The sequence below is a fragment of the Tachypleus tridentatus genome, chromosome 1, assembly GCF_004210375.1.
Source record: "Tachypleus tridentatus isolate NWPU-2018 chromosome 1, ASM421037v1, whole genome shotgun sequence".
In the NCBI taxonomy this organism is placed as follows: domain Eukaryota; kingdom Metazoa; phylum Arthropoda; class Merostomata; order Xiphosura; family Limulidae; genus Tachypleus; species Tachypleus tridentatus.
Window position 1 is genome coordinate 94,227,197 of NC_134825.1, and position 25,330 is coordinate 94,252,526.

A 25,330-nucleotide genomic window follows, 5' to 3' on the forward strand; every position below is an offset into this window, starting at 1 on the left:
GATATATCGCATTCTGAAAAATAATAATTTACCCAGATGATATCTTTCGTTGACGTTATGACATCGAAATGGTGATGGTGATACCATAAATAGATTTTCTTTGAGCGTAAATAACTTTCATATATATGACACAGTTAAAGTTTTCCCACGAAACTACACGTATTTGAACATTTACATGACGTTCAAATTGCCGCATGGTTCTTCAGAAACATTAGCCAAAGAATGTAAGACCTCAGTCATGCGAATCAGTAGTGGTCGTTCTTGGTCACTGATACTAATATATTTTGGATATTTCCTCAGAGATGCTCACACTATTACTATTGCTTTAACACAGCAAAGATCGTGATTGTTGTTAATTATAGGAATTATTGATTTTTCTCTTAAGTCATACAAGACTGATATTTGATAATTTGTATCTAGCACTACCTGCTAGTAATTCTAACGTTGTAACTTCAATTAAATGAGTCATTTCGTAGTATATCTTTTTTTTTTTTTTTTACTCTGGTTTACTTTTTCTATAGTAAGTAAAATCATTTCAGGTGTGAAAATATCTTTATTTCATAACCATGTGATCATCAGTACATGCAGATGGTTTGAATAAATACACAGTTTATCTCTACTCTTTAGATGTTTAGTTGTATCATCCAGTATACTTTGGATTGTAGCATTTAGTGTTCAAAATATTTTTAAGTCCGTGTGTTTTAGGATTAAAAGACATACTGTAAGCTGTAGAAGCTGCATTATACTTTTCAACTACTCGCAGACTTTCTAACAATAAATTATCTGTCTTCCTCGTGAGGACGTTTAGTAGATATATGAAAAGACAGACAATACTACTAAATGTAATTTGTAAAGAAAAATAATTTCAGATATATGATTTGTGTTTTTTTATAATTTCACGCTAAGCTACTCGATGGCTATCTGCGCTAGCCGTCCTAATTTTGCAGCGTAAGACTAGACGGAAGGCAGCTAGTCATCACCACCCACCGCCAACTCTTGGGCTACTCCTTTACCAACGAATAGTGGGATTGACTGTCACATTATAACGCCCTCACAGCTGAAAGGGCGAGCATGTTTGGTGCGACGGGGATTCGAACCCGCGCCCCTCAGATTACGAATCGAATGCTTTAACCCACCTGGACGTGCCGGGCTCAAATATATGAATTATATATGTTTTAAAAACTTCTTTTTCTTCACGCTAGACAATCTCTTGACACCTCGAAAAATAAAAAAGTAAATGGTATTTTTTGTATAGAATTTCATATTTAATCAATGTAACTGGTATGAACTCAACGTGTAGTAGTCAGAGCTTCAGTCTCTTTAATAGATAGAGGCCAAAGAAGTTAGAAGGAAGTAAATTCCACCCAATTATTGTCACACATTATCTAACTCTTCGAGATCACTGCTGATCAATAGTGTGACCATCTCCTACATAAATATAAGTTACCTGTTTAGCATTATTCATTTCATTTAGTTCAGAAATATATTCAAAATCGATCTGTAACAGTGTTAGTTTAGAAGTATATTTAATAATCATATTTGTATTGAGTTGTTCATGGTTATCAGTAGTAGAACTATAAGTGAGATATGGTATTCGCATGAGTGAATGAATAAATTCAAAGTGATTTTATACTGACTGACAGCTGTTTACATTTGGTCAACTTACCAGATTCGGCAGGATTTCGCAAAATAGAATTATCATCTTGGAAGTGGCCTTTGTCAAACGTTCTGTGTAGCGTTATGTCTGCATTCACTGTTTCAAAGACATTTCATTTCCTGTAATAATTAATGTCACACATACTGAATGCAATTGTCATTTTGTTCTGAGTTGACAGTATGTCGGGCACAGTGTGCTATAATCGATGTTTTATTAGTGGTAAATATATTTTCTAAAATGTACAGTTTAATTAAATACAAAATGTGAATGTAATTGGTATGCGTCACTACATATTTACAGTGAACCATTTATTTTAAACATATTGTAAATGGGTAAATAGCGAAAGTGTGTTTATAATTAACTTTTAATAAAAGTTTCCCGTAAATATAAATGTATCGCGTTTAAATAGAACTTTCATTACATTCTAAGCAGACTAAAACTGATAATTTTCGTAGCAATTTAAGCTGAGTAATAAACTGATCATTTAAACATTATGTAAAAAAAAAATTAATTAATTATATATATATATATATATATATATATATATATGTGTGTAGAGTTCATTGTCAAATATATTTTGTATTGTAATTACAGTCTAGTTGGTTATATTTAGCTATATATTAAAGTGCAACCGATGTCAAGTATATATATGACAACTCTAAATTGTATAATTCATGTTACCAAAAACTTCAATAACTTAGCCCATGGGCTAGCTAGTCGGTTATTGTGAAATAGACTTGGTAATTTTAATCCTATGGTTTTTTCTAATTTCGTATATTTTCTTAACCAAAACCGTCTATGGCTTAGAATATCAAACACTTCGAACTATCACGTTTTATTTCTTCAAATTCTGCTCTACTTCTGTATAGTGACACAGTACTTCTCAACCCATATATTCCCGGCCAACTCAGAATTGACTTTTAATAATCTGTGTTATTTGGTGAGGTCAGTATCTCCAAGGTGCTGTAGAATTAAGCTTTATATTTGATCACGTGTTATCACAAATAACTGTCTGTATGCGTATTCTAGTTCGAAATTAGTTACAGATTCGTTAGTTTTATGAACATATAGAAATATGTATGTATATTTCGTGATAGACAGTTTGAAAGTTATGGTATGTTAAGTATTAGTAATCAACACGGCGTTCATTTAGTACTAGGGCGATTATTGGTTAGGTTGGGTTTGTGAAACATTTATGTCCTATTGAACACTATCTGAAAGAAGCAATAAACAGTTCAGGTATGTATTCCATACTTTTACAAGTTTTGTGTGTGTTTGCTAGTGATCAATGGTTATATATAAAATGAAAGAAGTAAGTCAATCATTTATTATTTTTATTACAGATAATGTATTTTATCATAATTAAGTCTAGACATTGGTGACTTGTAGAAGTAATATCACAGCATATTTGTGAAAATCCTACGGTAATAACGTGATTAAGTATATGTGAAAATCTTCCTCTGTAAAGCATGTATAAATTATTTTGTCACAAATTAGTAAAAACGTTAATAAAACGTTTGTTATGTAATGATGTAAAGTGTTGTATAATGTTTTAATTATTGTATGAAAGTACTTTGGGGGGGGGGCAGTTTAAACATACAGACATCTATTGTGTGCGTGGTGAAAATGTATATAATTGTGTTACCTTAAATATTGTTTTTGATATTTTATTATATCACCAAAATCTTTAATAACTTTATTGAGATATAGTCCTTTTAGGACAGGAAATTTAACTGTTCTTTAATGTTAAACATTCTTTTTAGGAGGAATTAGTTATAAGTGAACTGGTGTTAAGCATCCTTTTAAGGAAGAATCAATTAACTGTTGAATTAGCGTTCACTGCCCTTTTCATTGACGTCACTACCGTCTGTGAAGTGGGCTATTACTACTGATATATCAGTAGATTTTCAGTGAAAGTAGACTGTCTCAATACTATTCAGTTCCACTCTTTTGCGAAAGCGTCCAAGAGATATCAGTTAAGCATACCTTTCTGAAAATGATAATAGTCTTTGAAGTAGGAATCCTTTGTAGTGGGAAAACTAAGAGTGTTTAGAAGGCCTAATATTACAAAAAATATTGAAACAAGAAAGCCAAAATTACAAAACTGATTTACTTAAAATTAAAAAATATATATCCCTACTTTTACAAATCACTGTACTTGATAAAATTTAAAAAGTTACTGTACTTATTTTCATTTTTATCAGCCATATTTTTGTGCACCATCTTCGAACTATCACGAAGATAGTTGTATTTATTTATAAATCAGTTATAAATAACTGATTTATAAGCATGGGGCTCGCATATTCCCCTTTTGGTTTTATTACTCATCAGTTCCGCAACCAAACTACCCTCAAACTTAATTATAAGCTCAAAATAACATATCATCCGTTTTTGTATATAAATATACAATAAAGAAGAGTATGGATCGATATATACGTAACCCAGCTACCTATAGTAATATATGACGATATAATGCTACAAAAAGTATTGGAACAAAAAAGTCAAAACAACAAAAATCGAGTTGATTAAAACTTTAAATTCTTACTTTAGCAAACATACTAGTGTATCCCACGTGGTACAAGAAAGGAGTCAGCGAGACCCTAAAAGGAACAGTTTCGAGAATGAGCTGGAGCAATATGGTTCGCCATTTTTTTCTATACACTTGTCTGGAAAAGTTACTTACATAGAAGAAAATTCGTTAAAATAGTAAAATTTTGATTCACTCTATAAACACGTGTAACGTTCATGGCGGCTTTATAAGTAATCTTAGGGTCGCGGGTTCGAATCCCCGTCACACCAAACACACTCGCCTGTTCAGCCGTGGGGGCGTTATAATGTGATGATCAGTCCTAGTATTTGTTGGTTAAAGAGTAGCCCAAGAGTTGGCGATTGGGGGTTATGACTAAGCTGCCTTTCCTCTTGTCATACACTGCTAAATTAAGATCGGCTAGCACAGATAGCCCTCGTACTGCTTTACACGAAATAAACAAAAAACTTATAAAGTACAATAAGCTTTAGTTTTGCTCTGCCAATACTGTGAAATAGTCATTGTTAGTATTCAGACATTTTAAGATGGTTTTAAACGAGTGATTTTTACGGCCATCATTTTGTTTCATCACTATCCCTAATATTAAGCACTACAGTACTTAGGGATTTACGATATAACTACTTCCTTTCTCCCTAATTTTGAACTATTGACTAGTTAGCAACACCATGCCACCCATCATCCACACCAAGGGGATTTATTATCATTCATATCACACATCTATAGCTTAAGCGGGATATATTTTGTGGTATCGCATGGACTCGAATTCGACTCGCCACTTCCAAAATCCTTACTCTTGGCCCAACTCGCATCCTTATTTAATGTAATTAGACATTTAAAAACACGTGACCTGATGTGATAAAAACGTTTTGAACTTGTGCGCTGTCAAAATAAAATTGTATAGCAGAGAAAATTTAAATAACGAACTGCGTTCAATCAGTTAATTTTAACGTTGTTTTATATTATTGTGATATTGGATGCTGGAATGGTGTTTTAATATTATCTTTGATATTTCACCATTATGTGAAAGTTAACTGACACTCGTCTTTGTGCTTTACAGAGAGGAAGACGTAACTATTCTGTGAAATATTTAGACTTATTTTCACGTAAATACTTTTTCGTTACACACACTCAATTTTAGTAAAGTAAAAAAAACCTGCTTGAATTCTAACATACATGTAGGACAGTTTAGATACCTGTTAGATTCCCTGTTCAACATTGAACGAATTCCAAAGACTGTGATATCAGGGTAAGTTGAAGAATAGAATGACATATTTTCGAAAGGAATTTCCACATGAATTTCCATAAAACGTATACACGTACACCATTATATGACTCGGCTTTAGGTGTTAGTGTTTATAACTCTAAAATTTGGGATTCGATTTTTGCAGTAGTCACAGCATAAATATCGTTCACTTTTGCGCTTAATCAAGTATACGTATTCGAGTAAAGAAAAACAGAATAACCGCTGTGTTGTGTAACTGGTTTTCCTTTCTCATTAGTAAATCCACGCGATTCATATATCATGTTTTGACGTGGCAAAAAATAACAAGAACCACTGTTAGAGAACGCCATTTTTCAATATTTAAACTATGCCCCTCTTGGATATTTCGCTTGTTAAATTTTCACAATTTTATTTTGTTAAACTTATTCGTTACATCTAGCTCACTCAAAATCCTATTTATGACTTCCAAAATTTCGACTTCAGCGTAGTCGCGATTCACAGTAGCTGAGTGACGTTAATAAAGTGGCACGTTATTAATACGTTATAACACTCATTTAATCAATTTAAAGGAAGTAATACAGTTCAACTATTATAAAAATAAATGCAAATTATATGCAAATATGAATGTTAAAGCTTGCCTTCCTCTTTTTCAAATTCTGGATAAATCATTGTCCGTGAATCATGCTAGCTCGTGGTGAAGAAAGAAGCATAATTCATACTATTTATTATGGTACTGTGAATCTTACTAGCTCACAATGGGGAAAGATTTTTTTTTTTTTTTAATTTTGCGCAAAGGCACTCAAGGGTACCGAATTCCGTTAAATAGCGTAAAATAATAAACAGGTTATCGTGACGACAGACATGATTCCGGGGATCCCGTCATAACTTTAACTAATATCACGAAAAACCTTCAAGTTTTTAAGCTTACTTTCAGTAACTATTAACGTGAAGTCTAGTCGTAAACAACTAATGTCTCAAAGCTACATGGACGTTATGTCAATTAAAAAAAAAAGTTTAGAATGTTTTCTGTAAAAGGACAGTTACTGCCAGAAATATGCATTGATTTGTGTTGAATAGCATCATAATGTTAGAATATGTATTGCAAATAAATAGCTGTGCCATCAAACTTAAAAACCATTAATTAGAACCTGTTATTGCTATGATGAAAGACAAAATGACCATAGATTAGAAAACAACTATTAATGTTTTCATCTAACGTTTATAACTGCGTGTTTTTGTTTTTTTTAAAGTCATTAAATCGATTATTACGAACAATAGCATACGTTTATATCATTTGTCGGCAATAAAACGACTAGAGTGATTAATGTGATGTTTTTGTTCTTCAGTAATCAGGATCGTATATTATAGGTAAATATATTACTTTGAGAACTCGTGATGTTAGAAGATCTTGGAAATATAAAATTCAGTTATCATAGATGATCATAATCCAGACTGAAAAACTAACACATTCATGGCTTTAAACATAGCGTTGAATTTCTACAAGTTTTCCAAAGTTTTAGCGTATTCCTGAAGACATGAATCATACGAATAGGGACACGAGAGTTACCATTCCAGCAGAACCCCACATTCTGTTTACTGTCTCAACAATATTCATATGCGTGTACAATTTTCAGAAGTCACTGAGGAAGACACTACTATATGTTGAAACATAATACCGAGTTTCTGTAAACCTCAATTTTGTCTGGCGCGATAGTAAAACATCAAGCATATATAATCCTTCCTAACTTTTAAACTGTGACCCGAAACTACAAAATACCATAGGTAAAGAGCATGATATACAATGTACAAGATCAAGATTGGGGCATTGTTAATAACGCGTAAAGTGAAATAAAAGTGTAAATGTGGTAACAGTTTTTTTACAGCCTTGTTTTACTTGGGATTAGTTTTTTACTCATCATTATGCGTTAATTGATGTGTTATTACTTCAGATGTTGAAGGTAATCTATGTGCACATGCGGACTATAAGCAATGTTTTTGTTGTTCTTTTTATTTGTAAGTTATCGAAATGTTATCTGTAGTAGCCATTATACAAACTACGTAAATTACTGAAACAACAGTGTTATACCTTGTAATGTAATTGTCTTAGCTTCTGTAACTGCTGATGCTTAGTTTTAGTACTGTATTATTTGATATCATGCTTGACCTGTACGTTAACATTTTTTGAAATATTCTCCGTTGCCTCTTTAAAATTCTTGACGAGGTTTTGGTTACTACGTAGAGCCCTTCAGTAGATGTGAAATTCACGTACTTTGTTTGTTAGTGTTGAGTTAGAAACATTGCCTATAAACCGAAATACAACTGCTAAAAACATACATACACTAGAAATCCATTAAGACACTGTAAGAGATATTACCCTATATATTTGAATTATGTTTCAATCTTCTTGCAGGTCTTTGGAGTTTTTATTGAACAATAAAAAACCAGCATGGTGTTTTGATCTTGTTGAACTCAACTGGACTTAGGAGCTGTGTGGACTGGATCCTTTTGGAATTCAATTATTCCTGTGTGGATTGAGCAGCGGCTGAAACATCTGTAAATTCTGTAAAGAGGAATATAGTTGGGAAAACGTGCTAGAAGCTACAAATCTCAGGTGGAAGACAGAAACTATCTCGATGTGAATTTCCACGTGGAGAAATGTGTTGTTTGTAAGCAAATAAAATAAGTAACCATCTCCCTAAAATGTGAATCATCTGTTAGGAGTGTAACTGTAATATTTTTTTAGGTATGTCTGAAGAAAGTTGAAACATGAATGGTTTAGAAAGCGTCAAACACAAATTGTAATATTTGTTGAATGCGATCCTCCGACGCTGGTGGTGCACAAGCTCTGTTTAGTGATGTATCTTTTGCGGGCTCAGGACTTTTTGTTCTCTTTTTCTGATATCTTGACGTTTTATACGTAGCCATATGTAGGCTGACAATGTTTAAAAATTAAAAAGCCAACTTCTCATAGGTTCTGTTGATTTGCCCTAATGAGTCGTTCTTTCAACGGTAAGAACTCAAAAGTCTCTTTTATTATTGGTAGTGGTGTGAAAAGGTTTAAAGCCGCTGCTTATGGCCAACTATGGTGATTAGTCTCAACTAATATATTTTGCAGATCTTTTCCTTAAACCGGAAGAGTTGTCTGAAACATTGCGCAAACTACTACGTCACGTGTAAATGTATTTTCATGTATTTAGGAACAGTTCATCCAGAACGGAGCATGAGTGATACTTCATGCTTAACGCTGAGCAGATGTTTTTAAAAAGTTGAGGTCTTTTGTGACACAACATGTTTAACAAAATTTGAACAAAGTAAAATTATCCAGAAGTAATGTAGGCAGACATGCAGTGATGTACTGCTGCTATTATACGACTAGCAGTTAACACAGTACTCGTCACCACGTGATCATGTCTTCGGAAATCGAAAAGTATTTGGCTGAGATCAATCAAAGAATCCGGAGAGGATGTACCGCACATCTTACCACAGATGGGAGAATTTATTACATGAAGTAAGTAAATAAGCTTTACAGTTTAATGTATGGCTAAATATTTGTGGTGTGAAGTGTGAGTATTGGAGAGGATATGTATATATGTGTGTGTGTATGTGTGTAGAAATGGAGAAATTTTACCCAAAAAAAAACGAGCCCAAAAGTTGCATATAATAAAAGTAAATTGTAAAAAGTGTTTTATATCCTGTTAAAATTCTGCAAATCTAAAAAGCCAAAGTACTTGCCACTTAATTCATAATTCGTGTTTTATATGTGTGTTTGTGTACATATGTGTTTGGGTTGAGAATTATTTTTAACGTAGAGGAGCGAACAACGTAAAAATAATAAAACGAGCCGTTTTTACATATATATTTTTCTCTACAAGTGGGATTTCTCGACATCACTGATTATTATTTCATCAAAGTGTTAATGTTTTGTATGTCAGCCTTGTGCTTTAATAACTGGAGGCAGCCTTTCAGGTATTGTTATAGTATATTTAATCAAAGTGTCCTTTAAGACTTTATTACAAATGTTTCTAATACATTCCCATACTTGTTTTTTCGTAATTAACTTCTGATTTATCAAGTTGTTGATCTATAAAATCCCGAACCTATTGGATTGGGTTGATTAGGGTTCTGTGAGGACCATTGCATCATTTGAATGACTCCAGCAGCCTCTTTCTTAGCTAAAAAATTTCTGCATAGATTGTGTGCGTGTTTGGGGTCATTATCTTTTTGGTAGTATAATCTTTTACCAATAATACTCAATTCGCTGGACCACGACAGATGAGTATCTGATGGTACTTGTCTGTCCCATGCTTTATTGTAAATGCTATGCATTGAGGTAGCTTTAACCTTTCTTCCGCCAGACGTATAACCTACATTTTGAACCAGGTATTTCAAACTTGGATTATTTCGTCATAACATATCCTTTCCAATCATCAGCAGTCCAGTTTTGTATCGTCAGCCTCTTTACAAAATTTGGAGATTGAAATAAAGGTGTTTTTGTTTTAAGTGCTAAATGACCAAATATTCCATATTTGTTGATTTTTCTTTATACTATAGATCTGGACACTTTTTTTTGTCATTTGATAATGATGATTTATCTCATGCTAGAGATGGACCGGCATGGCCAAGCGTGTTAAGGCGTGCGACTCGTAATCTGAGGGTCGCGGGTTCGCATCCCGGTCGCGCCAAACATGCTCGCCCTCCCAGCCGTGGGGGCGTTATAATATTACGGTCAATCCCACTATTCGTTGGTAAAAGAGTAGCCCAAGAGTTGGCGGTGGGTGGTGATGACTAGCTGCCTTCCCTCTAGTCTTACACTACTAAATTAGGGACAGCTAGCGAAGATAACCCTCGAGTAGCTTTGTGCGAAATCCAAAAACAAACAAACAAACTCATGCTAGAGATCAGTGGCAGTCTTTCTTCTATCCTGAAGGCTTTATAAACGAAGATACTTAGCATAATATTATTGAGTTGAAGTGTTCTATCTCTTTCTTTCCTATTTTCAAATTTACCTTCTTGGTATCGCGATTGTAGGTGTTTGGGGGAGCATTTCAAGTCTGCTGCAATTTGTTAGAGAGTCATCACATAAAGCTTTAATGCGAAATATCTGCTCTACTGACAATTCTCTACGCTTTTTGGGCCGTGGCATGAAAACAAAACTTTATATATAGTTTTAAATACTGTTTTTATCAAGGTTTATTTGTGGAGTGTTGTTAAATTGATTTATTGTAGCACATGCCGGCACTGTATGCTAGCTCGTCATTAGTTCTTTATATACAGTGAAAACCTTGCATGGGATACCATGACAGTTATTTCATACCATAAATTTGATCAGTATATTTATTCACGCAGAACCATTATGACATGCTCTTGGTACAAGTGTATGGGAATTCTAAAGAACAAGAGATATTCTCGTCCTGGCTCATTTTGTTGTCAACAGGGATCAGTGAAGAATTACCATAGTGTCGAAATTTACATTCTATAATGATATGGAAGAACTATCCCCATAAAACGGAAAGAATGACAAAATATTTGCTTGTCGTAGCACTTTTGCACAGTACTGTAGATATATATATGAAAAGTTTCATTGAAGTATAGGACGTTTCGAGTTAACTTTTTAAATAGCAGTTTTTCTTAAACACAAATAAGAAATATAACATAGATTCTACCTGAAAACACCTTTTCTTCATGAAGTTGAATTTATTTCGGTATATATCTTTTAAAGAAGTAATCTTGTGTTCACTTAACTGTGAGGGCAACGTACAAATATACGTACATGTAGGTAGGTATACGTAGTTTGAACTGTTAGAAACACTTTTGGATATAAAAATACGGTTAAATATTACTAACCACTTCTATTTAGGTTCAACTTTTTAGATTAGAAAGTGTTTTGTTTATTATGGTTTTCCTTCAAAATATGCTATTTGTAATAGAGAATTTTGTCCGTGTCAGTTTAGAAGGATTTTCCTTCAGAAATTGTGAAGTTGCCAATTTTCTCAGTGCTTGCTTATTCAGTATTGAGTGAAGTTATATATGAAAGAAAACCTCTACAGATACGAAGCATATAAATAAATTCCACTAAAATCGTAGTGATCTTTGGCATTTAAATTGTTTCGAATCAGTATTTTAAACCAGTTTATTCATAGGTTTAAAAATCATGCTTTCAGTTATCCTGCTCATTTTAATATTTATCACGTAGCCTGAAATGTACAAATAATGTATTAAATATGAAGTATTAGAAATGTACTCGTGCTTCGGCGCGTTATTTATGTTCATTGTCTTCACGAGTATTACGAAATGGTGTGCGTTTGCGTCATTCGTCATGTCGGTCTACTGAATATAAGCTATTAGCAATTGCGTTATAAATAGCTAAACTACACGCGTGGCATTAAACGTCAAAATGACTTTTGGTGTCGGCTTTACGTATTCAAAATAGAAATGGCTTCCAAATTGAAACCGTGCTTCTGATTGCTTATTAATTTAAACTCTTTAGGATCCTTTTGAGTACCTCAAACACATTTAATCCAAATGGATTCAACAAGCTCCTCATAACAAATTGTGACATCAAGACACTAGAAATTCAAACAGACGAGCAGCTCTGCTTTACGGTTGGGCGTGGCCTAGTAGTGTGAATTTGAGAGTTTACAGTTCACTTCCTGTTGCCAAAAAGAAATTACACTCCGTACTTTGGACCTGTTAGTGATGGCCAAATCCCCTACTCAATTAGAGCTGCCAAAAAATTAGTGATGAATGCTTTAACTAAATTTCTTCTGGACTGTCAGTTCAAAATGTGGAACTGCTACGGTAAATAGTCTTTTTGTGACTTTGTGTGAGTATCGAATACAAACAAACAAACAAACTTTTTATTTGTGTGTGTGTAGATTAGAGATTAGAATCACATTGAATTTCAACAGTTCAATAACGAATTTGCATAAAGTATTTGGCACATGTACGCACACGTTTTAGCTAGAAACAAACCCTGTCACGAGGCTAATGCTTACCAGATTATTGTTTTCAGTTGCTGTTTCTAGTTTTGTTGTGATTTTTTTTGGCTCATGAAACTAACACAGAATTGGCTTATATTTGTGTTTCTTTAGCCGCGTACAGTCAGTTAACTAAACTTTTATAGTTTGTCCTTACTTATGTACTATATTCTTGTTGTTTTGGATTTTTCATCTTTATGGCTATTATAGCTTAACTGGAAGCTTTATATCTCAACATTTGAGATGTTATTGTTTTCATTAGAATTGGTATTTAGGATGAACCTAAATATCCTAAGCTGGCTGAACTTCCTAAAAGTGTTTTTTGGGATCACAGCCGAATATATCGTAAATAGCAAAGGTACCCAATTGATAAAATTATGTATTTAAATTTTATAAGTAAAAATGTAAGAAAAGAATGAATAATTAGGTGTAGCAATGGTCAGATTGATTTATAGTTTCGTTCTAAGTGCATAGCTAACTCTAATCGGAAATTAATATTATTAAACATCAATCTGTTTTCTTTTTAATAAATAACGTGACACTTGGGTGTGTATAGATCACCGCAGAATTGATTCTACTTTGATAGCAGATATGTGTTGTTTTTGTAGTAGATCAACAACTCGTCCAGAGTGACAATCAACAAGCGACTGTTCTTCACTTCCTGAAGGGTTCAGCTGTAAGTTTGAAGGCTTCTGACGCTATAAACCAGGTTTCAATACCCGTTGTGGAACCACCACAGTTAGTCCATTGTGTAGTTTTGCGCTTAACAACACGTAAACATACAAACAATATTTATTTTAAAACTGAAAGGTGACAATATAGTGGAATAGATTTTTTGGATACTTATAAAAATGAAATTTCCCCAAGTACAGTTTTGTTTTCTAAATGAAATATTCTGGACGTATTAGTGTTTCGAAGAAAAGTGGAAACTTGCTGCTACTACTTTAGCTTGAATTATTACAGCTACTACATTATGTTACTAAAATCAACAGCTTTGAAATGCTTCGCCGTTGGCTATAAAAATCATGTAGCTGTTAAAACTTTTGGCTCTCTATTAAATTAAATATGTGTGTGTGTGTGTGTGTGTGTGTGTGTGTATATAAACCAGTTAATGCAGCTTTAAGTGACTCATTAACGCTGAAAAAAAAGTCAAAATTCCCACCATTCTAGATAGTTAATTATGTATCATGTATGTGGATGTTAGCAATAACCATTGTGGAAAGGTATTCCATCCATTTTTAATGCTGTATTCGTTGGCACGTAACACTGCTGATAGCCACAAGGACGTTCGTCACGCACTGCACAGTTGGATGAAGAAGTTTCCGCGTGTTTTGTACTCGGCGAAAGGATCGCCTTCCTGTTATTGAAGTCATTTAGGTACCAGGGTTTCTTCACTGTATATTTTATAAAACAAATGCTATGATGTGCGAGGCTTTTATAACAAGTTCATAAACGTTTATACGAATAGACACTATAGTGCTGATCAGGTTGCTTACATCAGACTTATTACACCACACACAAGCATCACACTTGTAATTTACAGCTGTTCAATACTCGTTGTCTTCAACTATTTCGTACTTGTTAAAGATCATTCAAAACTACGTCATGCAGTGATTCAGGTCAGTTTCGTTCTTTTGGGCAGATCATCTTTTTTTTTTGCTTCATTTACCTGAATGTTACACGAATATAAAGATTACTTGAATATTTATTTTAGCAAATAATTATCTATTATTCACCATTAAAAGAATGGCTTACATCTACTTTATTCACTTAATAATATCACCTGCTGTCAGAAACTTGAACAAATGGTCACTTATGCTTCAGATACACGTAAACAAATAATCTACATCTACTTTATACACAATATGTATCTAGTTCATACGTTTAAAACAAACTATGCTTGCTTCAATGGTTGTTTTTTTTTTTTTTTTACATATTATCCACATTTATATCAATCATATTACTATAAAGATGGTTCAAAGAACATTTCATTTTTCTTTTTTTTTTGGCTTGCATTATCCAGAGTTATTTGGCTTCATTACGGTAGTTGTGAGCTAATAGAGTGCAAGGAATGCAACTATTCAACAACATCCACCCCAACTCCAGCTGATGAGATTTGACCACAGTTTGATAACACACTTTACTGATTAGGACTAATACTTAAGATTATCACACATTTATATAACTGTTAATCGGCTTACAAATTGTACTTTTAACAAGTTCAAGTATTTTTGATGATTAACGTCAGTAGGAGGTTATCGAGCCGAACCCTGAGAAGCGAAGAATGTAAAGTTCTTGGAGTGAACTTGTTTGGTATTCATCTTCTTGTGGATCATAATTAACACACAGTTAGTTAGAATCAAAGAAATATTTTATGTAATTGTTATATTATTATTTTAAAATAGAAATGGCTGCCAATCTCAAACTGTTCTTCTGAGTGTTTAACTTTTCAAGCTCGATTTTCAGGGAAGAAGGGCACACCTGAGTTACTCTACCAATTTTCATCGATGTTGGTTCATCCAGTTCTTACAAAAACTTGCGATACCAGGTAAATAGGCGAAGCAACTCTTTATTTTTGCTGTATAGGTAAATAAATGGTTACAAGGCAAGTGGTTAGTATATTATACAAAAAAATGTTAAGGCAGGCGTTTTTTGGTTTTTTCTAATTATTTCTTTAATTAGCGTACAAAAATTATTCAGTGGTCACAGCTCATTATATTGGAACTACGAAAAATAAAATCAGAAAAATGTCTGTTGTCTCCTCTTTGCTATTTTTTCGTGGCTTTAGTTGTCTTTATCATCCCATTCTCAGGTTAGTCGGTAATCATTTTCATTTCTCATTTGTTGCGCTATTTACTTTTATGTCTTACAGTTACTTAAATGTACACAAACATATGTTAATCAATATCTGTATGTATATTTTTACGTCAAGCTGTGTTTAAGTAGATTTATAATTGTGTAGTTTCATGGTGCTTACTTATCAGAAATTAACTTATAGATCAAAATGTGAACCAAACTCAGATCTACGTCTCATAGCGTACCATTTGTCTAAACACCCAGATGTACTTTTCTTGTCGGTCACTATTTTTGTCTCTTAGTGTTCACACCTAGTGTAAGTGCCATTTGTTTGTTTTTCACACAGCTTGAACTTGTAGAAACAGTACTGAAAAGAGAACAAAGCTAGCTCACTGCGAGGCGTATTTTATTTCGAGAGTACATAAGGAGAGTAGGGAGTTAACGAAAGTAGTTTTCACTTGTGGTTTTTAAGTAAACCCAAAACGAAACGTGGTGACGTTTCATTTATGGTTTACGCCAATCTAGTCTGATTTTGTAAGAAGGTTTTTTTTCAAGTTTGACAGTGTTGTCCAAGTTAGTATTTCGATATTGCTGTATGTACTCTGATATCAGCATTGCAGTAACTGTCTGTTCATACCACAGTAAATTCAAGACATTTTGTTTACTAGCAGAAATAGCCGCCTTCCGGCTTGCGGCCTTTCCTGGAATTGTCTGACAATTTTACAACAATGCACTCATTCTTGACATTCAGTAATGTTCGCCATCACTGCAGCATTATACCACAGAATAGATTTTATTAAGGTATGCTTTACAGACACATTTATCTATGAAAATGCTTGCTCTTCTGTTGCAACACTCTTGAGATTTTCACAAAATATATTTTTAAGTTTGTTTTTTATTGTTTTATATTTGAAACTTACTCCTTTTCTTGTAAATTTCATTGGTTAAATCTGAAACATATTTTCATGAAAATTTCAATCGTTTTATTTATTTCTCAGGTATAAAAATGCTGCGTAGTTATAAAACTTGTTACCAGTTATGATGGTGATCTTAGGTATGGCAAAGATCGGAGTTTTGAACGAATACGTCGCAAGCTCAGTTGTAATAAGATTGTATGTACATAAGAAGTAATCTTGTTAACTCCGCTTCTTTTTAAACAATTAGTACATTAGGCAGCAGTTTATTAATAAACACTATTTGTCGTATATTCTACACATGTTTTTGTTTGAAACAGTATTCAACCTTTCATTTTAAAGTGATTAAAAAGACTGTTGTTTAAATTTGGCGTAATGAATTTAAAACAAAACAATATTGTTTATCATACTATTACAAACAGTGCATAATAGTTAATATTGTGTCCATTTTGGTCTTGTAAACTTAAAATTTATGTAAGTTTGTCATATCAGTATAGAAACATGGACCAATGATACCAATTTATGTCATACAAGCTGAGGTATCTGTCCTTTGTCCGAGTTATGAAATGAAAAATGTCTGGGTGGATGCTAATGACAGATAATAAAAATATCTTAAGTTTTCATAAAGTTTATGTATAACATAACATATTAGTATAGTTTCATTATTACCTCACTATAAGTTTTGTATAAGCTTTAAGAACTCAATATGTATATGCTTAAAACATGGTATACACTGTATGATTGTAAAAGTGACTTTGTAATGAAAGGTAACGGTGAAAGTAGTGGCAGAAGGTATGCTTTCTCTTACCTGCTTTCAACACCCAGCTTTTGAAGTCTTTTTACAGTGTTTCACGTGATTAATTAATAGGTCGGTCATTTGTCGTATAAGTGTCTTACAGACCGAAGTTTAAAGGTTAGGGGTAAAACTAGGAAGTACGTATAACTCAAGAAACGGCTCTTCACATCAGCCTTATGGTGACTGTTGGATTTGAAAGTTCAGCTGACTTTATGTATTAGTGCAATAATAGCGGCCATCTTTTTTCATTGCATTCTTCCATAGAGAGCGCTATCGCACTCTGAGATACGTTATGTTGTGTTCTGTAAAATTTAAGTTCTGCGGTAAAAGGACGTAGTGCTATCTATAAATGTAATTATCGTTAACTTGCATCAAAGATATTAAACGCTCAGTAACAGCAACAATGATAAGAAGAGGTTGTGAATCCCAGTTAACATGCCCCTTGTCTCAAACTATTAAAGTATGTTTGAGATTGGCCTAGCGACCTATCAGTAGTTAGATATGGAAATAAGTAGATAGATCAATATAGACATATGGACCGGTCACACTACATATGTTATTAATATTTACGACAATGCCACAGCTTTAGTCACTGTTTATATAAGGTGCGTGATTCATGACTTGGAATACCGGTTTCCAAACTTTTCAGTCTGTGCTCAACTCGAATAAGTCAAAGGTTGATGGATGAATAAATATTAGCAAATATTTTGATTTTTACTGATTGTCAAGCAAAACGATTATATACGATTGATGTAACAATTGTATTCGTAAATAACTTTTCACTCTCAACTTCTTTATTTAAACACAAAGATATTAAGTAGGTGTAAGTATTTCGAACCTTGTTTTTTTAGTCACAATCCGGTGATAAGTTACTTAAAGGTGATAAGTCCGAGGGATCGATATTCTGATAATTGAACGTAAAAGCAGTAAAGGCCTACTGTTCATTTTGGTTGTTATAGTAAATAAAGAGTAGTATTTGTATAATATTATATTAGGAACATATACCTGAAAATGTTATAAGTTTATTTGTAATTATTCCAATGACCTATATTATTCTTACCCGTAATTGAAGCATTCTTTTTTTTTTTTTTAGCAAATTATATCAAAATTCTCATAATTATAATAACAAGAATATCATCATAATTGTAATTGCAAAAGTTGAACAACATAAGTATAATGCTAACAACAGTACTAGTATAGTGTATGTGTTTTTCTTATAGCAAAGCCACATCGAACTATCTGGTGTGTCCACCGAGGGGAATCGAACCACTGATTTTAGCGTTGTAAATCCGAAGACTTGCATCTGTCCCAGCAGGGGGACTACTGGAATAGTAATCTGCATAACTACTCTACGCGTGCTTTCAAAATATCTAGAGGAATGTTTTCTGAATATCAGTTTGTCCCCTCTTTCTGTGGTAATGAATGGTTAAGATGTTTTTGTTACGCATAAATGCCCACGTTATTAAGTGTATTTTCTTTTAAGTGTGTAACAACTTAATAAACAGTAAAAACACCCAGCTATAGCCGAACGGCGAAAGGGAAAGAAAAAAGTAGAGTTTATCATCTTTTTAAGATTGGATGGACCATTCTTACTTTTAATATTTATTACGAAATCTGCAGCAGAAATATACTGGAAATAAATATCAACATAGTTATTATTGTTGTTATTATTAGCTTCAGGTATAGCATGTAGTGATACAGGTGCAGTTTCTGCAGTTACGATTTTGGATGTCATAAAATATTTGTTGTTTTTAGAACAGTGAAATCCTGAAACATGTAAACTCATCAGAGAAATACATGTAATTTTCGCCAGTGTTGCATGTACCTGTAATTATGGTGAACACAGGTTAAAAACTACTATACAGGTATCTATGGATTTGATTTTAAAAATATAGATAAATTAGTGAATGGTTTGTTTAAATCGTCTCTCAGCGCAAAGAAACCTAAAATCGGGTAGGTTTCAAAGCAACTTCAATTTTACTTTCTTTGGGAAACTAAGCTCAGTACTGCTTTACCTGTTAATGATGTAATACTTTATATTTTATTTTTGTAGGTTATCTTATGCCCTTCACACCTGTACGCAAAAACGTGTTCACCTCATATGCTGCGTATTCTGATAACAAGAAACACTTGAGACCCTGACGAGACTGTTTACTCTTCATCAAATTAATTTCGGAACTTTAAGATGGTTTTAATATAACGAAAATATATTAACTTTGTCATTTTCACTACATCTACTGTTTTGTGTTATTAATATAAAATATATTAACTTTGTCATTTTCACTACATCTACTGTTTTGTGTTATTAATATAAAATATATTAACGGCGTTTGACTTCAGTTGAAGTATTCACACAAAACACCACAGTTAATGTAATTTCAGGTTGCTTGTATTTTCTCAGTTTTAGATGGTGGTTTACATGATATTTCTTTGTGTGTCTCTTTTTTTTCCGTGTTCGAATAAATCTTTTCAATTACGATTAATACTATATGTATCAATATAAGCACGGTAATACTTAGTATGTAAGGAGGGACCGTGAAAAAGGTGGTTACCGCATTCAGTCTATTACGTATAACAAAGAACTACTAAGTCTGAGTTATAGTCCTTTTATGGGAACATAATTACCATTTCACAGCATGTGAGACCCCAAATATCACTGAAAAGTGTTAAAGTAAAGAACTGGGAGCTAGCTAAAGAGCCAGAGTGTTTATCCCCCCCGTTTGTTTTTTTTATTTTTCAACACTAACCAAAAAATATGTGAACTTTTTAGCACTAGCTTTTGTACGACAGAAAAGCAGTTTAAGAGTACTTGTGAACAAGTATGGTAATACTTAATATAAGCTAACAAGAAATCATAATTCTGTCATAAACGATGTTAGCATTATGTCTTGTAGTTAGCTTTCTTAAATAAATCTGTTGTGAAACAGGAATTACCATCTCGTAATAGCTGAACAGTAAATAGCAGAAACATGTAGAATACTCAATGCTTCGTAGAATGTACAATCAGTGTCTTTAGGGCTGTATTATGTATAAGAGAAGGAGTAAAAAAATTAACACATTTAATAGTAACTTTTATTACACTAAATTTCAGTCAAAGGAAAAACGTCACAAAAGAAGTAATAAGAAAATATAGTTAAGAGAAGTAGGGATGACAGTGCAACCATTATTTTAGGGATGATACAGATATACATTTGTTTGTTCTTTGCAGTGATACTAAATAATCTTTTGTAGCCATTCATGTGGTATAATATCAATAACTGAGGTCATTCTACAACAACAATGAAGAAACATAACAAACCTGATATGATATTAACAATATATATTACCATTGAATTATAAAAATAAAACAAGTGCTCACCTACCAACCTACTTCAATCAAATTGTTTGAAATGAAGTGTGGAAATTAGTAATAAAGAATTGCAAAAATTAAGTATTATGTAGAGATGGCAATGCCAAAATGTGCAGAAACCATGTAAGTAACCAAATATTTTCAATAATAGCTTTTGTCTACAACTATATGTTGAATTCCTGTCAGTGGCATGAATTCATGTATGAATAAAAACATTTAAACTGAATAAAGCTATACAATTTTACAGTGGCTAATATCCATAAATAATGTTATACAGTTTTACAGTGGTTGATATCCATAAATAATGTTACACAGTTTTACAGTGGCTGATATCCCTAAATAATGTTATACATTTTTTACTGCGGGTGATATCCCTAAATAATGTTATACAGTTTTACAGTGGGTGATAACCATAATCTTGTAAGACTGGCTCAGAACTTATTGGGTACTTGTGTATATACATTGCCATTCCTACATCACACTTAATTTTTTGCAGTGTTTAATACTTGTTTATATTACATTTAGCTGTGTGGTGCACATTCTGAAAATCATCAGAAGCCAACAGATACAATGTTGATAAGACAACAAATGTATGTGTCATATGGATGCTGTTAATTCACACACACAAAAGTAGAGATTGTTACGTTATTATTTGCTCATTATATGCATTCAGTATTCATATATCAAGACAGTATGGACTTGCATTGTTCTATCATCTGCTTAGATTAAGAAATATCCTGTAAACAGAAAATTTGCCAGTTTGATTAACTGTTACAGAACTGATGCAGTGTAAGGTGATTAAAGACTTCTATGTGTGTCATACTTTTCCGAATCACTCTGTCTGTCTCTGGTATTTGGGTATATATAATTTTTATACCCAGGAGAATCAGGTACACCAAGACCTTCCTCCTTCCATTACATTGTTGAAATTGACTGATTAATACTGAAGTAATATCAACTTTAGACTGGTCCTTTTCAGGGCAATGTCCATTTATATATTTTTTTCTTTTTGTTAAGTCTATTACATAGGTGGCTGTTTTAATTTAGCACTGTTTTATTAATTATTGTTCTTTAAATTTGATTTTATCAGATGTACAAATTTAACAGGGAGAGGTGCTGGAAGCAATAGCACCTTGGATATTGATATGTAATACTGTGAATTTATCCATGTTTAACAGAGTTCATGATGTATGTTAACATTTGTGGTAGGTATTTTTCGATGTTTTTCATAATTATTTTAATGATTATATCTGTTAGTCTGTATTCATTATTTGGATTTGTGTATTCTGTGAATATTTCAGAGAAGGTATAAGTAATGGCATTGGTTAGTATGTTTTCAATATTCATAGGTGTGGTTTTGTGTCTTCAGTTGTTTTAGGTAAATCTTCATTACTTATTGATGGTTTTTCCTGCATGAATGATGTTTTCTTTACTACTGCAGTATATGAGTTTGTTTGTGTATTTGTGTTTTCTGGTGCTTTAGTGGTAGTTGGTTTTAATTGTTCGTGAATTTTGTTTGTTTATGGCTTGTTTGTGTTTGGATTTTTAAGTTCGTATAAGTGTCTTAATTGATTTGTATTTCTGGCAACCTTTATAGTTTGCCGTGTGTTCTTCCCCACAATTACAGCATTTAGGTTTGGGGTTTTGTTTGGTGCATTGTGAAATGTGGTGATTTTCTACACAGCCTACACAACGCGCAGTTGCTTGGCATACTGCTGCTACATGTCCAAACCTTTGGCATTGGTAACGCTGTGTTGCAACCACTGATGATGTTTTGGTTTGTTCTACTGTGTATTTATGATACCACATTGTGATACCATTATTTATTAGCTGGGTTATGTCTTGGATATTTTCTGTAATTACTTTAATTAGATTAGTTGGTTTTTTAGTTATATTAGAAATTATTCATTCCACTGAAACGTGTTTTATGTTTAGTTCAGTTAATTCAACCTTAATATCTTCTATGTCAATAGTGGTGCAATCCCTTATTACAAAAGATTTGGGTGTTGGCCTAGCTCCAGGTAAGTGTATAGTTATGTTTCCGGGCCCGGCATGGCCAAGCGTGTTAGGGCGTGCGACTCGTAATCTGAGGGTCGCGGGTTCGCATCCCGGTCGCGCCAAACATGCTCGCCCTTTCAGCCGTGGGGGCGTTATAACGTTACGGTCAATCCCACTATTCGTTGGTAAAAGAGTAGCCCAAGAGTTGGCGGTGGGTGGTGATGACTAGCTGCCTTCCCTCTAGTCTTACACTGTTAAATTAGGGACGGCTAGCACAGATAGCCCTCGTGTAGCTTTCTGCGAAATTCCAAAACAAAGAAACAAGTTATGTTTCCTTTTTTTAAAAGTGTCTGTAGGCCATTCTTTCAGTAATCTATTTAAGTCAGCGGGTTCCTGTCCTTGAAGGAGGACCCCGCCGCGATACAGACGCTTAATGTTAGTAATGTTAATTTTAGGTTTACACCTGAATATTTCCTTTGCTAGTTGTGGTTGGTTGTAATTTCCTGGTATGCCTTGTATGATAATGGCGGTTTTTGGTAATTTAGATATATTTTTTGTGTGTGTTTCTGTGTTTGTTAATGTTTGTTTTTCTTGTTTTTTTTATGACTTCTAGCCTTCACTAGTGTGAAGCCTTCGTCGTCAGAATTTGTTTCGTATGGTTCCGAATTTGTGTTGGTTTCAATATCCAGAGTGGGGTTTTTAGCATTTACGTTACTAGTTGTTAGTTTTTCATTGTCTGACAATGTAGCCTCAGCTTCATTGTCAACAACAGTAGATTTTATATTTTCTTCAATTACTTTATATATTTTGTTCTTTTTTTTTTCCTATCTTTAATTTGAGTAACATCCACAGGGGAGGCTATAGTTTTTAGTTCTTCTTTAGCCAGTTCTATTAAAGTTTTTAAATTTATATTTTCATTTACGGTTAGGCCACCTACATTAGGCTTACTTTTGTTGAACACTGACCTAGGCCTTCAATTTTCGACGCCATTGCATCTTTCGGCCGGTATGGTGAGTAGCCCAGATAGAATTATATGAAGTGATAGGTTCTCGACAAACTTGCTCTTCACTCAATTTTCCGTTATAAATTTGCTAAGATCAAAAATAGTCTGGTTTCTTTCACTCTCGCCCTCCTAATCACTCTTATATATTTTTTTTTTTTTAATTTCGCGCAAAGCTACTCGAGGACTATCTGCGCTAGCCGTCCCTAATTTAGCAATGTAAGACTAGAGGGAAGGCAACTAGTCATCACCATCCACCGCCCACTCTTGGGGTACTCTTTTACCCTCACATTATAACGCCCCCTCGGCTGAAAAGTCGAGCATGTTTAGTGTGATGGGAATGCGAACCCGCGACCCTCAGATTACGAGTCGCACGCCTTAACCCACCTGGCTATGCCGGGCCCTTTTATACAAATATGCCTCCCGTTTCGTTTTTGCAAAAATCAGTCTTTCACAGAGGAAAACATAACAATTGTCTGTTGGTTTCGAAAATAGAGGTCGTAAGAGTCTTGATTGGTGTCGTGTCTCCTCAATACTGCTATGAATTCTGACGAAGCCTCTCAACTGTGGAAGTCTTGATCAAATCATTGTATACGACGCATGCATGTTGAGGAAGTGAAAAGTCATTATATCTCATGAAGTGCATTTTAAAATTACCTGTTATATGTGTTTGTTCTTGTAAAAGTAGCTATCTTAATATTTTTTTTGTAACTAAATCTACTTTATTATCGGTGATACGTCCATATTTGGTATTATTGTATCTTTCACTACATTTACAACTGAATACTTTACATTTTTCGTTTAAAGTAGCCCTTGATACCAAACTAATATCTCGCTGACTGTAGTTTCTTTAGTTAGGTTTGTGACTGAAAAAATTCACACGTTGCAGATTAAACACACTTAACGTGTATTTGATTAGAACACATCATTTGTTGTTCCCTAATTCTTTACATAAATATGCACAGCATAAAACGTATAACAAAATTGTCGATATTTCCACGTTAAACCTAGTGTTTTGATCATAAGAAAAGTTAGTTAAAGACCGAAGATACTGGTATCCTTGTCGCTGACCATGAGACAAATATTGCTTGTATTTTCTGCTGTCGGTGGGTTTGAAAATAAACCGTGGAAGTTACTGAGAATATGTTTTGTAACAGGAAATTTATTATTTAAAAAAGTATCAGTTTTTGGCTAATATTATGTCTTATGACGTTGTGTAAGTCCGAGATACTGCTAATAAATATTTTGTTGTTTACTAGACAGTGTCAGTATTCACACATTTGCTATGCTATGTATTCGTCATCTTCAAAGAATACTCGCGAGAATTGTTTGAAACAAAGTTTTAATAAATTTGCTAGACGAGTCATTCGTTTCACTTAGATGGTATTTATATTTATACGCCCTTTATTAAAGTCAAGAAATGGTATCTGTGTAATAGACGTCACGCTGTATGAGATTGATATAACCTACTTTCGAATCTAGCCATTATTTATAAGATATCAAATAAATAATTATGTTCCAGTATTATAGCAAGACTTTTAGATTGCTCGTCTTGATTTTTGTTGCTTCAGTAGTCTAGTTTTAAATACGATAGTTCTCAGAGAATAGAAACTTCTTTTATTGAATTGCCTTCTCTACCAGTCAGTAACAACTGTGTACCGATCCCTAGTTGTAATGCTATGTGGGTTCAGGTTTGGATATCGCTGATTATTAAGGCACGACTACTTCGTTGCATTTCAAAACTGTGATATGAAAATGAAACTAGGATTTCAGGTTACAAATAAACCTGTTCGAATTTGTTTTGTTCTTTTACTGCGTAAGTAGCCCCATCTCTCGGTGTTCTTTTCATAATCTCCGTGAATGTTTTTCCTAAATAATAAGAAATCGCGTATAATTTTTAAAGGGAGGAGGTAAATCACAAAAGGAAAAGCCCGATAATTTGAACGCTTTCGGAAGGTAGATAAACTTTCCTCATGACATTAACAAAACGAAACATTCATAAAATCTATAGTAAACATTAGATTTCTGTACTATAAGAAATCACACACACACGCATTTAGTGTCGAGTTTTGT

At 33.4% G+C, this 25,330-nt stretch overlaps 1 protein-coding gene across 5 annotated transcripts in view; it reads left to right on the top strand.

Moving 5' to 3' along the window:
- The window catches only part of LOC143255775 (uncharacterized), a 127,098-nt gene that overhangs the window by 45,363 nt on the left and 56,405 nt on the right, over window positions 1-25,330 (top strand). For 4 of the 5 annotated variants that reach the window (XM_076511980.1, XM_076512003.1, XM_076511971.1 and 1 more), the window contains exon 2: window positions 7,838-8,935. In XM_076511980.1, coding sequence (XP_076368095.1) covers window positions 8,835-8,935 — 101 coding nt within the window. In that variant the 5' untranslated portion in view covers window positions 7,838-8,834. The remainder of the gene's footprint in view (window positions 1-7,837; window positions 8,936-25,330) is intronic. The other variant, XM_076511994.1, reaches the window with a different exon arrangement.